Source organism: Chrysemys picta, chromosome 7 (assembly GCF_011386835.1).
Source record: "Chrysemys picta bellii isolate R12L10 chromosome 7, ASM1138683v2, whole genome shotgun sequence".
NCBI lineage: Eukaryota > Metazoa > Chordata > Testudines > Emydidae > Chrysemys > Chrysemys picta.
This window is the reverse complement of record NC_088797.1, coordinates 61,029,701-61,046,605: the sequence shown is the minus strand read 5'-3', so window position 1 is coordinate 61,046,605 and position 16,905 is coordinate 61,029,701. Positions and strand designations below refer to the sequence as shown.

Here is a 16,905-nt window from a genome sequence, read left to right as displayed (position 1 = left end):
TCAATACTATTTATACATACAGGGCCGGCTCCAGGCATCAGCCAACCAAGCACGTGCTTGGGGCGGCACCTGATAAGGGGCGGCCAATCTTGGGTTGGCGGGGGGAGAGGTGCTCAGGGGTTGTTTTTTGGGGTTTGGTCAGGCGGCGCTGGGGGTGGGGTGGGTTGTTTTTGTTTTGGCGGCTGGGCGCACGGGGCACACTGGGGGGTGGGATTCAGCAGCGGCGGTCCGCGGGGGGGGGGTGGCAGCGCGGCGGGGCGCTCCGCGGGGAGGGGGTGTTTGGCAGCGCAGCTTGGCGGTGGGGGTGTTTGGCGGCTCGGCGGGAGGTGTGTGTGTGGCGGCGGGGGGTTCAGCAGCGCGGCGCTCCGCGGGGGACGGGTGGGTGTTCGACGGTGCTCCACGGGGGGACTGGGGGGTTTGGCGGCGATCCGCGGGGGGGTGTGTTCGGCAGTGCTCTGCGGGGGGCTGGGGGGTTCAGCGGCGCGGGGGGCTGGGGGGATTCAGCGGCGCGGTGCTCTGCGGGGGGCTGGGGGGTTCAGCGGGGGGGTTCGGGTTGGGGGGGGTGTGTTCGGCGGCGTGGCGCTCCGCGGGGGGGTGAGGGGATGGCGTCGCGGTGCTGAGGGTGTGTGTTATGGCGGCACTATGGAGGGCGGCACTCTTTTTTTTTTTTTTTTTTTTTGCTTGGAGCGGCAAAAAAGTTAGAGCCCGCCCTGTATACATAACTACAGAGTAAAGCCATCCTGATTTTGAAATGTAATGTGTACAACACAAAGATTATTGCACAGGTTATAAAAACACCTCTAAGTACAATTAGAAGACACTTGCAAATTATTGGAATGGGTGAGGTAATATCTTTTATTGGACCAACTTCTGTTGGTGAAAGAGACAAGCTTTTGAGCTACGCAGAGCTCTTCTTTGGGTCTCTAATATCCTGGGACCAATGCGGCTGCAACAACCCTGCAGATTGCTAATTATTTGGCAGTTTCAGACAATGAGAAATCTTTGCAAATGATTCCCCTCCCTCGTTTCCCCCCCCCCAGTGCATACATTTATTCCATTCAATAACATATGCCTCGGGGGGGGGGGGGGCTGCTGAATGACAGGCCAGGGGGAGCCTTGCTGCATGGCTGTCTCAGAGCTCATTTAGCTCAGCCCCTTTCACACAGCATGTACCCTGCCAAGCAGGCCACTCCTTTACCAGGCATCCTGCTTCAAAGGCTCTGTCCCTCCCTCTGCAGTCACCCTATAAGCTGCTAGGGTGACTGCAGAGGGAGTCTGCAGTCAACCGGAACGCTGGTCAAAAAGGGACCCTGGTGGCTCCGCTCAGCAATGCTGACCAGACCATTAAACGTCCTGTCAGCGGTGCTACGGGGCTAAGGCAGGCTAGTCCCTACCTGTCTGGCACTGCGCTGCACCCCGGAAGCGGCCAGCAGGTCCAGCTCCAGGGCGGGGGGGCCCACGGGGCTTTGTGTGCTGCTCCTGCCCTGAGCACCATCTCCGCACTCCCATTGGCCAGGAACCCCAAACCCCTCATCCCCAGCCCCACCTCAGAGCCAGCACCCAAAGCCCTCACCCCAACCCACAGCCCCTTCCCACACTCTGAATCCCTTGGCCCCACCCCCAGTCTGGAGCCCTCTCCTGCAACCCAAACCTCTCACCCCTGGCCCCACCACAGAGCCCACACCCCCAGCCCAGAGCCCATATCCCCACACACACCACAATCCCCTGTCTCAACCTGAAGCCCCCTCCCACATTCCAAATCCCTCAGCCCCACCCCCCAGCCTGGAACCCCCTCCTGCACCCTAAACCCCCGCAGCCCCACCGCAGAGCCCGGACCCCAGCCAGAGCCCTCATCCCCTCACACACCGCAACCCCCTACCCCAGCCCAGTGAAAGTGAGTGAGGGTGGGGGACAGCGAGCCACGGAGGGAGGGGCAATGTAGTGGGGGGGGGCTCGGGGAAGGGGCAGGGATACAGTGTTCGGTTTTATGCTATTTAGAAAGTGGGGAACCCTACTATAAGCCCTTGTTGCTGGGGAACAGAGGCACTTGTCCCCTGCCCCCCCCAACATACACACACACATCTTCACTCTTCTCCCTTCCTCTTCAGTTGATTTGCATCCTGCTGTGGTAATGGTTGGAAGATGAGTCAGCGAGGAGAAGCATATGGACACATTGCCTAGCTATGGAGCTGCTCAGATGTAAAAATCCCAGGCCTGATTCTCCAGTGCCTGGTGCCTAGACTTTCACACTCACTTTGCACAGCGGGAGATGACAACAGAAAGTCCCACACTGCTGGGTTTCAGTGAAAAATTCCCATGTGTGGGTGCAACCAAGTGGCTATAATGGATGGGGATAATTCTCATGTCTGTACCACTATCTCAATCAGCCACTTCTCTCTTCCTCTCAGGCAGTGAAGTAGTCTTGTGTAGCGGTTACAGCATGGAGTCTTGGAATCGAGACCACCTCCCCCAGTTATGTTCCTTGCTCACTAGTAACTCACCACATAACCTTAGGCAAATAATGTCAGCTCTGTGTGCAGCAGGCTCTCCATCTGTGAAATGGGGGGCAATTGTGCTTAACCCCCTCCGCAGAGCTAGCGGGGCTGGATTCGTCACCAATGGTGCTTTGAAATCTCTGAAGTGATGGTACCATGTGATCCCGTTACATAGCACAGAGATATTCAGATCCCAAGGGACTTCTGTTACATGGAGCCCTTTCTAAAAACACCTGTGGCACCTGTTAAGTGAATCGGTGATCAGCAAGGGGAGCCCATACAAGGGGGGTAAACTTCAGAGTTCAGATCTTTCCCTGAAGCCTGTAGATTTCAACAGAATAGTGTTTCTGACATGATTGCTGGCATGTCAGACTGTTGGAAGTACACAGCTGCGCCAGCGCAAACGAAATAGACACAAGGTATAACTCCCACTCCCCAGGGCACAGGCCCATGGCCCTTACAGTGGTATATACAGACAGTGTGTGTATATTATTGTCCTGATTTAAATGTATGTGATGGCTGACTGTTCTTGTTTGATGGAGACAAACCAGGTTCTCTCTGGAAATCTCAGGGTGGTGCCCCATTCTGGGAAGCAAGCGGTGCAACAGTAATGGGGGGTGTGGAGGTAACTCCAGGAATTCAGCTTCTGCCCGCTAGATCCAGCGTCAGATGCAGCTGCAGGTAGGAACATGAGGTAGGCCCTCTGGCTGGCAAGTGTAGGGGGCGTGTGGTAATAGATCCTTGGAAAGACAGGTCCTTAGAACCTGAAATAGGTCTAAATTTGGCCCTGACTAAAGTGCAGGGTGAGAAATTCCCTTCTGGTTGCTGTGGTTTCAGCTGAACTTTTTTGCAGGGAGTAAACTGTAGATGGCTTTCTCCAGCAAAAGTCCCACCTGCTGCATTGCTGTGTGGGAGGATAGTAGGCAGTGATGGGGTGACGAAGAAGCCAAAGGATAAAGGGGAAGTTATAGTTGTACTTTTGTTCTCTGAATCTCCCCAAGTGCTGTGCTGTGACAGCAGGGAGGAGGAGGAGGAGGCGTGGGGATTGGGAGTGAAGTTTGCAGAGAAATGGTCTAATTAGTTCTTTAAAATAGCCTGATTCTAAGGTAAACACATTGGTCGTGGTGGGGAGGTGTTGCAAATCCCAAAAATGTTTCCAGCCATCTGTGGGAAGAGGCATCTGCACTGGATTGTGTCTGCCAAAGGGAAGGTTTGGATTTAATTCTCATTTTAGAGGAAAGAAATCTCCCTCCATTAAACCTAAAAAAGGAGGAGGGCAGGGGGGGAAGTAAAAGGAGAGCTACTAATCATGGCCTGGCAGGGCTGTGGGTGGGGAGGAGTGAGAGAAAAGGCAGCACCTGACTGGAGGAAGGATGGTGAGGTGTAGTGGTTAGGACACTAACCTGGGACTCAGGAGACCTCAGTTCAGTTCCATGCTCTATAGAGACTCCCTGGGTGACCTTGGATAAGTCACTTAGGCCAGGTCTACTCCAAAAAGTTAGAATGATCCAACTATGTTGTTGTTCAGGAGTGTGAAAAATCCACACCCATGAGTAATGTAGTTAAGCCAACCTAGCCCCTGGGTTTAGACAGTGCTAGGTATACAGAGGAATTCTTCCATCAATCTAGCTACCACCTCTTGGAAGTGGATTAACTACAGCAAAGGGAGGGGTTCTATGCTGAATAGCAAGTGTCTACACTGCAGTGTTTCTAGTGGAAACATAGCCTTAATCTCTGTTTGCTGCAATTCCCATTCTGTAAAATGGGGATAGTAGTAGCCCATAGAGAGGTGTTGTGAGGATAAATACATGTGAAAAGATTGAGGGGCTCAAGTACTACAGTAATAAGTACCATACATAGATTGTGTGTATTGGGCTTTATGAAACTGGTGCTCTTTGATGTGTGCTGTATCTTTACATTTTCTAGGCATTCTGTGTGCACAGTTCAGCAGGCTTCCTGTTCTCAAAGCCCAGTGCAGAGTGCCAGAGGAAACCACACTCTGTGCTCTCTTGCGCGAGGAGACTACTTTTGTTCTTTCCTGTTTTGTTGTTCTCATAATTTAAAATAGAGATCATTGTGTCTGAAAGCACCGCTTTGCTCTTTGTACGTGAGGGAACGTAACGGACCAGGGCATAGCTCCCGGTTTGAAATGGGGACAGACAGAGACTCATGGAATAATGGACAACTCTTCACGCCTCCCCATCCCAATATCCCCATCATCACCTGTCATAGAATGGCTTACCCATTAAGGGGAGTTGGATCCAGCTTCGCTGGTGATGGATCAGCTGCCTCCAGGCTGAGACTGATCAGCTAGAGATTAGGTGATTAAAAAAGCCAGCAAGGGGCTCAGCTAAGGAGAGAGCTGTCAGCAGCAAGGAGGCTCTAGTAGGAAGCTCCTGGGAGGGGAGAAAGGAAGCAGGCTGGCTCCTGTGGCAGACCCTGAAGCAGGGTATGACTCTCAGGCAAGCGGCCTGTAGAGTGGAAACCTGCAGGGAATAGATAGGCCCCTGCAAAAGATCCTGGTTAGGGGAAAGGGATGATCGATGTGCTGTGCTAGCTTTTATGTGGAAGAGATAAAGCTGGAGCCCTGGGGAAAGAGCCTGGCCAGATTCTGGGCCTGGTCCTTCCTGGCCTGAGGATAGATGGCCACCATTGCACACGGTCTGACCTTGAGTGCAACAGGCGCAGTTAGAGGTGGTTACTGATTAAAAAATTGGATTTTTCAGCTTGGGAAGCCTGAGGTATCAGCAACTCCCAGGAGCAGCAGCTAGCAAGGTTGATGCTCTGTTCCAGTATAGTGAATCCAACAGATTCCTGTTCAGCACTGCATTGAACTACCTGGGCTCCTCCTAGATGCGGAAGCTGCTAAACAGCGGGAAGATCTTCCAACAAAGGGCAGAGCACCTCTAATCGTCTGGGTTTTCTTAGGACCTTGGACCTTGAATTTATGACGCTCTCACTATAAAATATGGATGTACTAAGAGCAGGTTGATTTTAAAAACCTTGACACTGGCTGCCTACCCTGAGATGGGTCAGTATGTGGGCTTTGTCACTCATTTGGGAAGGCTTCAGTCAGAACTCCTGCCTTTCCAGGCTAGGGAGTGACTTCTCATCCAGGGCATTAAACCCAAGCTGAATTTGGCCAGTGATGATTGTGAAGGTTGGTAGTGGGTTACACAGATCCTTTCATCTCCAGGTGACTGGTTTCAGTATTCACCAGGGTAGCAATGAGGTAATGGTGACAGAATTAGTACAAGCAATAGCATTATCCAAGAGGCCAAGGATTGAACAGTCCCTGGAAATGCTAATTCTTGGTATTATTTATCTAGCCCTTTTCATCAAAGAGCCCAAAGCTCATTATAAAAGTGGGGTATCAGTCTCTCCTCACTCTTACAGGTGGGGAAACTGAGGCATGGAGAAGCTAAGAGGCTTGCCCTAGGCACACAGTGACTCTGCCAGGAACAGAATCCAAATCTCCCAACCCAATCCTGTGTTCTGTTCACGGGGCCACGCTGCTGCTCCTTGCATCTGAACTGCGTCCTGTGACGTAAGGAGGCAGCTGAACTCCAAAGAGAGGCAGTAAGTCCAGTGAATGAGAAGCACATGGGTGGAGTATTTTCCTTGCCACAGTGTGTGCTGTCTCTCTTGTGTGGAAATAGAAGACTTTAGGTTCCAGGGTGCCAAACCAGCTCTGGGCTCCATGAAGTTCTCTAGGGAAGTAGAGGAGATGGTGAGGGTACTGATGATAATCTCTTAGGGCTTGTCTACCTGGCCATTTCATGCTCAGCAAAACAGGGTGCGAATGTATCATGCGCTAACCTGCCACTAACGCACTGGCCCAGTGGATGCTGCTACAACACGCTAAAAAGTCATATTGTATGCTTTGACATAGTGTGCTTTGAAACAGGAGTACGTCAAAGCTCTAGGGAACTCTAGTGCATGGTAGCAGAGACCACATGGCCAGTGAACGCATGGCAGGCTAGTGTGTGGTCCATTCACACCCCGGCATGTCGCGTACTAACTGATCACATAGATGAGTCCTAGACAAAGTTAGAGGATGTAGGTGAGTAAGGAAAAAGATACACTACGTGGCATTTTATTCTGAAGGGTAAATGTTGGCAATAAAAACCAGACATGCTGATGGAGCGCAAACACCACGGATTTATTATTTATCATAATTTGTACCTTTATATTGTGTTCCACCCAAGATTCTCAAAGCCCTTTATGAACTAAGCAGTACAGCATTTAAATGAGTCAGGGTGGTATTATTACTGCGATTTTAAAGGAGTGAGAAACTGAGGCAGAAAGAGGTGAATTGACTTGTCCCAGATCACAGAGCAAATCTGTAGCAGAGCCAGGAATCAATTGGCTGACTCTCAGCACTTGACAATGTTTCCTTTTTGGAGAGGTTGCTAAGAACAAACAGGAGGATATCCCGGTATGCTAGTATGAAGGTGTGTGGTAGCATTTTCCACTGGGGACAAGACCTGGTTAATTGGCTCAGTTTTTACCCTTCCCAGACTTGATGGATTTTTCCCCCCTTCTTTCTTTCCTTCTCAACATACTGCTGGTTGCTGTGGCAGCTGAGTAATGCAGAAGTTCTGCCTGAAAAAATGCTTCCTCCTTATATGATACTGTACATATTGTCATGGAAATTGTCCTCATTTCCCCTGAGCGCACTTTAAATAACTCGAACAGCAGTGCTAATGAGCAGAAAGATATCTGCAATCCCCACCGTGCAACTTGACATACTTTACCCCACTCTGAATTCCCTTTGCTCATCATTGAGCATTTTAAAGATCTGGTATAATAATTGGCTTTCTCTCTTTGGTCCAGTCATTTTGGTCTTAGCACTTGGTAATAAAAGGTCAGCTTTGGCTGAAACCTTGCTATTGCAGCTATGCCATTTTTCACTGCCAAATATCTTAAGAAAAGCAAGTGTCTCCGAAAGGGTAAGTCATGATATTTTTGGTGTGTTCAGTGTTGTGTGTTTTACTTTAAATCACAGGAAAGGATTTATCCTGTATTAACATGCAGAGGGAATGGAGCTATGCATGCAGCAGTTTGGTTAGCAAAGGGGGCTTTATTCTGCTCTGTGCATTTTTGATCTGAGATATCGTATGTGTTGTTGTTATGCTTTCTACATTCAGTAAAGCCGACTAATCAGAAGAATGTTTAACCCTGTAAACACTGCATGCATTTTCTGCTACATGGACTGATTTTCTATTTCAGAACAAAAAACCCATATGGTGTGTGTTCTGTTTTTGTCTTTTTCATGTAAGTTAGCTATGCATCTGGACAGGGATAACACTCTCTAGCATTTTCATTTGTGTTAACAAAAAGGAGTTGCTTGTTTCTCTGGATTGAGATGATAACCTACAACACCACAAAATGAAAAAATCACATTTCCTCCAAGCACCTTCCCTATATTTGGGAGACATGAGTTCATGGTTGTACACAGATTTTTGGGTGGCTGTGTTGATGTTTGCATTCAGAATGGCTGTCTGTGTCTTCCCCAGCAATGTAATTGTTCTGCATTCAGGTAGATGTATAGCTGTTTGAGAACCACTTGCTTCTAGCATTGTAAAAATTAACAAGGCTGTAGTCTTCACCATGAGAAATCACATTAAAAATGGATTTGACTCATTCCGCTGCTTGTCTCTGTATTGTGACAGTGGTTATCTAGCCATCAGTCTGGATGCGAGTTCTTCAATAAGGAGAACAGCAGTGATTTCTCATAGTAGGGAATCAACCATTAGTTCCCAAAGATTTGTCTTAGGTACCTAACTAAGCATTTATACCACACTCATCCCCATGTGATCCCGCAGGATCCATCACTTGAATGGACATTGGCTCTAGGGTGAAACTCAGAGGCAGAATCGTGGATTTTAAAAGGTGATTTAAAGTTGGACAAAGGATTTTGAACATGAAAATTGTCATGTCCTCAAGCTGTCTTTCCTATCAGGCTGATGTGGAATAGGTGACCGTGCAGTCAGAACTAGTGGAGTCAAGGAATGAGAATTAACCAGTCTGGACCAAGCAAACTTACTGCCATTGGCTGACTTTTTAGGGATGACTTTAAATTTTGTGGGGATCCAATTTTGTTCAATATATATTTCTTGGAATTCAGGAAGCTTTTAAGGTGTCCTGTTCAGAGAGGGGGAGAGCATGTGTGTGTGTTAAGGCTTTCCATCTGCATTGTTATCTGGAGCTATCACTTGACTTTTATCTGTAGCTTGACTCTCATTCTCACACACACATTTCTAGCTTGAGTTAAGTATTGGTTTAAACTCGGGTTGTCTGGCCCATCAAGGGGGTAGGATGAAATCTGAGTGCTGCTGACACTGGAGCTAGTGATGCAGTGGGGATGCATCAGTTGGAATTACAGTCTGGGGGTGGGGTGGGGTGGCATGGGGGAGAGTGGCTGCTCTCCCGGGAGCTAGGCTAGCTGGAGTGGAGTGACTGCAGTGTAGTCACTCACGTTGACTGTTGCAGTGAGCACAAGCCACAGAGAGAGGGAGGAATTACTCCAGTCAAATTCTGATCTGAATTGTAGTAAGTGTTTTGATCCAGGTTCTTGCTTTATCAGTGTGTGAGTGTGAATGCCCAGAAGAGGGTCCTGGGAACAATCTGCACCCCTCCGCTGTAGGATAGTTTATCCCAGCCTGCTTCACCAAAATGGGAGCCAAGGTTCAGGGAGGTTACAGTGAGCATTCCCAGACATGGAGGTAGGGTTGCCAGGCATCCGGTTTTCGACCGGAACGCCCAGTCAAAAAGGGGCCCTGGTGGCTCCGGTCAGCATTGCTGACCTGGCCGTTGAAAGTCCGGTTGTTGGCACAGCGGGGCTAAGGCAGGCTCCCTGCCTGCCCTGGTTCCACGTGGCTCCTGGTTCCTTCCCAAGAGTCTAGGGAGCAATGGACGTGGTTTTACTGGCCCCATAGCCCAGCCCTGGGAGGCTGTGAGACGCTGTGACTAACCTGGCATCATTGGGAAGAGCTAGTGGCAGGCAATGGGCTTGCAGCATTGAATACGTTGTCCAGGCTCATTGCAAGGAAACACTCAGGCCATGGCTACCCTTGAAACTTCAAAGCGCTGCTGTGGGAACGCTCCCGCAGCAGCACTTTGAAGTGCGAGTGTGGTCGCGTACCACCGCTGGAAGAGAGCTCTCCCAGCGCTGCAGGTACTCCACCTCCAGGAGAGGATTAGCTTACAGCCCTGGGAGCGCGGCTCCCAGTGCTGGGGCACTGTTTACACTGGCGCTTTACAGCGCTATAACTTGCTGCGCTCGGAGGTGTGTTTTTTTACACCCCTGAGTGAGAAAGTTGCAGTGCTGTAAAGCGCCAGTGTAGCCATAGCCTGAGTATTTAACTGGCAGCTGAGATTAGCTGTTACATTCCTGGTCCCCTGCGTGTGGCAGGGCTGGCTGTGACCTCAGGCTTTCTGGGACTGCCACGGCTGGCTCAGCCAACAATGCAGGACTCTTGTACCCAGTGAGTCAGTAATGCTGTGCAAATCCTCAGGAAACAGCACCCCAAACGCCTCTTCCTGGGCATGCGAGTGCTCTGATCCTTCCTGGGCCGACCCCTGATTCCTCTCTCTGCGTCGAGTGCACAAACTCATCAGTCTCTGTAATCAGGACAATTGCTCAGAATAGCCCCTGCTTAGAGACCTGGCACAGGAAGAATCAGAACCCCCCATCACTCACCCATCGCTGGGCCCAAACCCAAACTAGCTCCATTTGCTCATTCATCCTCTTCCCATCCTGGTCTGCCTTCATCCGCCCCAGTTCCTGGAGAGGAGTCACCAAAACACCATGTGAGAGCCCATTGCTGCCCTACTCGCGGCTAGTTAGGTGTCCCTCTGCCCCATCACGAGTGGTGTTGGAGGGAAGCTGGATTCCTGCCAGTGTTGAGGAGCTCCATCCGGTTCCTGTGTGCTTCCCAGCCCTGCTCCCTCCAGAACTCACTTTTATAGCAAAGGGCTTTTACTGCCGTCTGAGGCAGGAGGTTGCCACTCGTTCCAGGACATAAATGTGGTTGTTAAAAGGCATTAAACGATTCTAAAGTGCCCTGGGCTTTGTGTCAAAAGTGTGGTTGCATTAAAGCTAGCGTCACCACCGGCTCCACTGGGTCTGTCCTCGCTCGCTGCTCTCAAACCTCTGGGCAGAAACATCTATAGTGAGCGGTGGCAGCTACCATCCCCCATGCCTGGGAATGGCCAGGGCAAGAAGCCAACCTTGTCAATACCAAGCTGGGGGTGGGGGAGGGGAGATGTCTTGTGCCTTGGAAAGGTCAGTCCTCTCTGGAGCCGGAGGGAAGACCCCTGGATCCTGATCCAGCTGTGATGGGATCTTGCCCAGGGTCACACAGGGAGTGGGTGGCAGAGCAGGGATTAAATCCAGCTCTCCTATGTCCTGCTCCAGTGCCTCAGCCAGAAGGCCAGCCGACCTCATCTGGCTCATTCCTGGGGAGCAGGGCAGAGTTCAGAGTCCAAGGCAGGAAGAGACCATTGTGATGATTTAGTCTGACTTCCCGTATAACACAGCCCAGAGAACCGCCCCCCAGTAATTCCTAGAGAAGCTCCTGTAGAAACACATCCAATCCTGATTTAATAAATGTCAGGGATGGAGAATCCACCGTGACTCTCGGTAAATTGTTCCAGTGGTTAATTACCCTCACTGTTAAAAATCTGTACCTTATTTCCAGTCTGAATTGGTCTAGCTTCAATTTACAGCAACTGGATGGTGTTAGACCTTTCTCTGCTAGACTGAAGAGCCCGTTATTAAATATTTGCTCCCCATGTAGGTATTTCCAGACTTAACCTTCTCTTTGTTAGTCTAACAAGAGAGACTCAAGGAGTTCTGTCACTATTAAGCAGGTTTTCTAATCCTTTAATCATTCTCGTGGCTATTCTGTGACCCCCTCTCCAATTTATCAACATCCTTCCTGAATTGTGGGCACCAGAACTGAACACAGGATCCTAGCAGCAGTTGCACCAGTGCCAAATTCAGAAATAAAATAATCTTTCTATTCTTACTTGAGATTCCCCTATTTATGCATCCCAGGATTGTATTGGCTCTTCTGGCCACAGCATCACACTGTAAGCTCATGTTCAGCTGATTATCCACTACGACCCCCAAATCTTTTTCAGAGTCCCTGCTTCCCAGGACAGAGTTCCCCCATCCTGTAAATATGGCCTACCCTCTTTGTTCCTAGAGGGCTACATTGACATTTAGCCATATTGTTTGCTTGCACCCAATTTACCAAGCGATCCCAATCACTCTATCTGTGACCTGTCCTCTTCATTATTTACCACTCCCCCAATTTTTGTGTCATCTGCAAACTTTATCAGTGACCATATTATCTTTTCTTCCAGGTCACTGTTAAAAATGTGGAATAGCTTAGGGCTGAGAACCAATCCCTGTGGAACCCCACTGGAAACACATCCACTCGACAATTTGTTACATTTACATCATTTTCAGACCTATCAGATAGCCAGTTGTCCCCTGTAGCATGTTTTTTCCAGGGCTTTTGTGAGTGAAGTTCTAAACTGTACTTAAGTGTGTACATGTCCCATGGTGAACTTTGCTCTCATCTCTTCCTACATCTCCCCTGCTCCCTTAGGCAATTCCACATCTCTCCTATCCTTGGGCCTGATCCCAGCTGTGACAGGAGCCAGGGCCGCTATGTACCTCTTGCGATCAGGCCCTTTGTCTTTGTCCTGCTCTTGGCTTTGTGCCTCTGCTCCCACTTGGACTTAGCTGCCATTTCCCGTGCATGGAGCATCTCTCCTTCCCTCCTTATAGGGGAACCGCAGCCCAAAAGCACAGGGCCCTTTCTTGCTGCCTTCTCTCCGACAAACAGTCATGGGTGGTGAATAAAGAAAGGGGGCGTTGTTTCCCATAGATTCCACCCGGCAGTGTGTTTTTAGGCCTCTGTAGCATGCACCAATAAACCTGCCAGCATTAGAGAGTCTGGAAACACACAGTTCAGGGGTCCAGCTACTTCACCCTGGCCAGGTAGAAAGTGACACTTCACTGGCATCCCAGCCAATCTCAACTCCTGTCAGCCTCTGCCAGCTACACACAAACGCCCCACTATAGGCGTTGTCAATGCCAAGAGTAACAATGTTTTCCCCTTTGCAATTTGCCATTAAAACCAACTTCTTTTTCCAACCTTTCAGAGCTCCAGCCTCAGCAATAATATCTCTGCCGTCTCTTGCCTGAGCAGTTTAATGAATTGTACAGTATTTGCTGGCTTTTTGGGGCAAGATCCCTCTGTCTCTATGTTCTTGTCCAGCCCCGTGTATACCTGCAGCACTGTAACATGGGCCACATCCTGAGCGATGCTGGGCACCTGCAATCCCCACTGGAGTCGGTAGGAGTGGTGAAATTTCAGGGTGGGGCCCTGCAACAGTCAAAATCATGAAAATCCTCATTGATTTTCTCCTGTCTGTTGATTCCAAAGGGAGAAGATGTTTCATCTTCTCCGAAGATGTTGTTTCCTCGTCCTCAATTCAGAAAATTAATAATGCATCTTCTATTGCCAAGTGATTCCAACTCTGCTGCAGCTGTAAATTTATAGGACTTCAAAGTCGGACGATTAAGGCACAGCTTCAGTTCCTAGCCAGACAAGCAAAACAATCACTCCTTTAAAAGGAGGGGACGCGTTCACTTGTGCTCTTTCATGTTGCGGACACACTCTTGTTCAGCAAATGGGTCTGACAGGGAAATGCTGTGTGCATTAGACAAGTGATGGGGCTGCTGCTGATGGCAGAGGCTCTGGCTGCTAGTTGGGAGGAGTGGTGAGCCAGGGCCTCAGAAGTTCTAGTGATTCCCACTCCAAATCGCAGTGCTGATGCTGGATGCTCCCAGTGTCCCCACCATGTGGGCGAGGGATTGGAGGCACTGAGTGTTCATCTCTAAGGACACAGGGGAGTCCTGGCTCCTAGGCCTGTGCTCCGCCTTCTCAACTGCACCCTTCTCTCTCCCTCACTGATATGGCCCGGTTGTTCCCTTCCCCTTGTGTGTGCAGAGGGGTGTTTATGTGCAAGGAAGTGGGTGTGGGGGGATTTCACTGAGGTGAGCGCTGGTTCTGCTGCTCAGCCAGCTGAAGCCCACTACTTTGGGAGCTCTGGTGTGTGAAGGGGAGGGTGGCCAGGACTGGAGCTCAAGAGAATCGTGGAGCAGCTGCTGTTCCCATCATGATCTCTTGGGAAGGGGGACTAAAGGCTACGGCTATTGCGATTCAACATGAGTACCAGTCCAGCCAACAGCACAAGAGCAATCAATTGTCTTGGATAGCTGGGCTGGTGATTGAATGGCAACCGAACACCAATGCGAGCTCTGCTGCTATGAAGGTCCCAGGTGGCACTCATGGGGTTGGGGCATTATTTTCCAGGCTGGATCGCCCAGGTCCCTTCTACCTCACTGTTTTCCCCACGGACCTGGGGGATGAAGCAGAGCAGGACCCTTACTGTTAATGGTGGTGGGGGGAGACGATTGTACCTCCATTATATAAATGTGCCTTCAGGCCCAGACTGAGATTAGAAGGGTTGGGTAAAGTTTGCCTTGCTGCTGCTCCCTGAGCCGTCCCTGCTCTGTGGATGCAGGGAATAACTTTCTAGGATTGTTAGGCTGGCCCTTCTCATTCGAAACAAATGTAAAAACTCCAGCCTGACAGACGCCCTTAGGTGGAACGTAATACCGGGAGACCCTCGACTCCTTCCAAATCCTGACTGCTGGATTCTGCATGATCGGCCGCTGCAATGCTGAGGGAGGCCAAGAGGCAGAGCTCAGCACTCCTAGCCCCCAGGGATTCTGAAAGGCGTTGGCGGGGCGCCTCTGAGCAGCTCAGGCAGTCGGGTGGCTACAGCATGAGTCCTCACCGCGAGGGCTGTTAAAATGTTAGCGGTTTCTTTCTCCAGGCAGCAGTGAGCAGACGACCATGTGGGATTCAGGCCACTCTCTCAGCAGGGCTCTGCGACTCGGCTGCTAGCGAGCCCAGCACTGCCAAGAAGCACAGCACTGGGGAAGCGGTGTTGGCCAACACACTCCTATGCCACTCAGTGAACCGTGCATGTGCTGCTGAGACAACAGTGACTCTGGCTCATGAGTTAAAGCTCTCCAAGCAGGGGAGGAGCCAGCCAGTAAGAAAGTGATGGGCTCCCTTGATTATTTTTTTTTAAAGGAACTCCCCACTGTCCAGAGCACTCCTTTGGTTAGCAAATTGCCTGCTTCCCATCCCATGCTGTAAGTGCTTCCCTGATGTCCCCAGGCCTTACTTGTCTTGCCTGTTGCTCTGCCCCATTTCATGCCCTCCCGCACTGGCATGATGCATTTACAGCATGTGTCACTGGGCACAGCCCAGGGCAAGATCAAAGCTCCCGCAGCATTATTCCTATCCTGCCAGGAAGTGGCATTTGGTTAAAGCAAGGCAGTAGGACTCAGCAGAGCTGGGTTCCATTCCTGGTCCTGCCACCGATTGCTAGGTGACCTTGGGCAAGTCACTTAAGGCCAGATTTTTAAAGATGTATAGGTGCCTAAGGAGGCAGATGGACTCCTAGGTGCACCTCATATTTATATATAATCGACTTCTTTTTTTTTTAGTATCATGAGGGAATCTCTTCTTGAGGGATCTAAGGTTTTTGCAGGTGGGAGTGGGATAAAAATGCAAGAAACAATACAGGACGGGTGGGAGTGGGTATTGTGGGGTGGGGTGGGGTGGGATGGGAGCGGGATTTAAAAAATAGTCCCGTGCAGGGCTCTAATGTAGACCAGCCCTTAGAATCGAGCTGGTGTGAAGAGCTGCCTGCTTCTGAAAGTAGGGTTTTATTCAGTCCCAAGCTTTAACTCGGATTTTTCAGCATCTGGGGAGCTATTGAAAGGAACGATCTGTACACAAAGCCTGCTGACAATGTATTATGAATATTTATTCTTAAATAATAATCATTAGTGGTGACTACTGTTTTAATGCATAGCTATCCAAAGCCAAAACCCTCTGGGTATAAGAAACAAAGGCAGGATGACTGTGAAATCCACTGAGCCTGGCTGGAGTGTGGAGTCGGGGGCCCTGCTGTGTAACAACGTGGGGTGTGGCTTCAGTCTGGGGCTGAAGGCCATTCTTCACTTTGGGCAGCTGGGCCGGGGATTTGCAGGGAAGAACAGATTGTGGCTGGCTGCAGCTAACAGCCTGCTCTCACTGCTGTGAATCTTTAAATAAAAATACTTGTTAAATAGAAGCTCTCGGTTTCTTTAACGAGAGCCCAACGCAGCTGGCTGTGGCCACAAGCAATGCAAGTGACTGCTTGTGGCCCTGTCAATTTTATTTTAAAGTCACATACTTCCTTAGCAACTCACACACCAGCCTGATTTCCATCTATGGATGCAAGACTGGGAGGACACAATTAAAAGCCATCTCATGCCCCCTCACCGTTGGGGGTCAGACAGATCACACAGCTGGCAGTGATTCTCTCACCAGCAGCACCAGCAGTTATTGCATCTTCTTGCTCCCTGCGTCCCAGTGCTTGCACTGCAGATGCATAATTCATTCTCCGGAAAGCCACTTTTTTAATGTATTATTAAAGAGGCAGTGGCCCAGCAGGTGTCCTCGAGGTAGAGAAGGCAGCGCACGGAAGGCAGAGGCTGCCTCTTAAGGCTGATCAAGAGCTCTTTGTTTCAAAACAGAACCCGGAAGGCTTTTGGATATACCACGTCACTGGCTGTGCAGATCTGGTCTCCCTGTTGTCATCCTGCCTTTAAATGTGGAGTCACAAATCCTATAAAAAGCGCCATCCCTTGGGCAAAAGACTATTAAATTCTCTCTGCTCAGCCTGAGCCTTTTCAAGACTATAGAACAGAGAAGCCCTCTCCAAAGATTTTCTTTGTTTCTTGCTCACAATATATTCAGTGCACCAACTAGGCCAGATTCCTCTCTGGTGCAACTCCGGTGGGTTTACACCATAGGCTGATTGTTCAGATATGTATAGAAAGACATGAGTCTCTCATATGTACAGTGGCTTTCACCGTTGGCAATCTGGAGGATGCTTTCCCCATTTCTCTCCCGAGTGTTGGATCTGTCTGATCTAATCGGTGTAGCTAATCTTTTATACATTATGTCATGCGGATGGAAGGTGCCCGATTGTCAGCCGTGGAGTTTTCTTCTGTAGAACTAGTGCAGCACAGGCTGCAAAGCGGAAGACTAAGACCTGTTAGAGACGGGAACTGTTTCTCTTGGTGTGTTTGGGCAGCACTTCATGGGCATTCCCGCAGTCTGCATAATATGAATAAAGCTTTTTCCCAATCACCTCGCAAATGTGCTTTAACCCCACGCTGAAGGGAGTTCAGCCTACACACCCCATTCAGGCTCCAGCCTTTCTGCTAAGGCTTCCATCAAGAAGGACAATTAGGGTG

At 49.9% G+C, this 16,905-nt stretch overlaps 1 protein-coding gene across 7 annotated transcripts in view; it reads left to right on the top strand.

Moving 5' to 3' along the window:
- The window catches only part of ARHGAP22 (Rho GTPase activating protein 22), a 270,307-nt gene that overhangs the window by 173,026 nt on the left and 80,376 nt on the right, over window positions 1–16,905 (top strand). Inside the window, exon 1 of one of the 7 annotated variants that reach the window (XM_065551606.1) lies at window positions 4,866–4,944. The exons of 5 other annotated variants lie outside the window; for them this stretch is intronic. Coding sequence is in view for 1 of the 2 variants with exons in the window: in XM_065551602.1 (XP_065407674.1) it covers window positions 7,396–7,447 (52 nt within the window). In the remaining variant the exon portion in view is untranslated. Of the gene's footprint in view, window positions 1–4,865; window positions 4,945–7,152; window positions 7,448–16,905 lie in introns of those variants that run through there. One more of the 7 variants, XM_065551602.1, reaches the window with a different exon arrangement.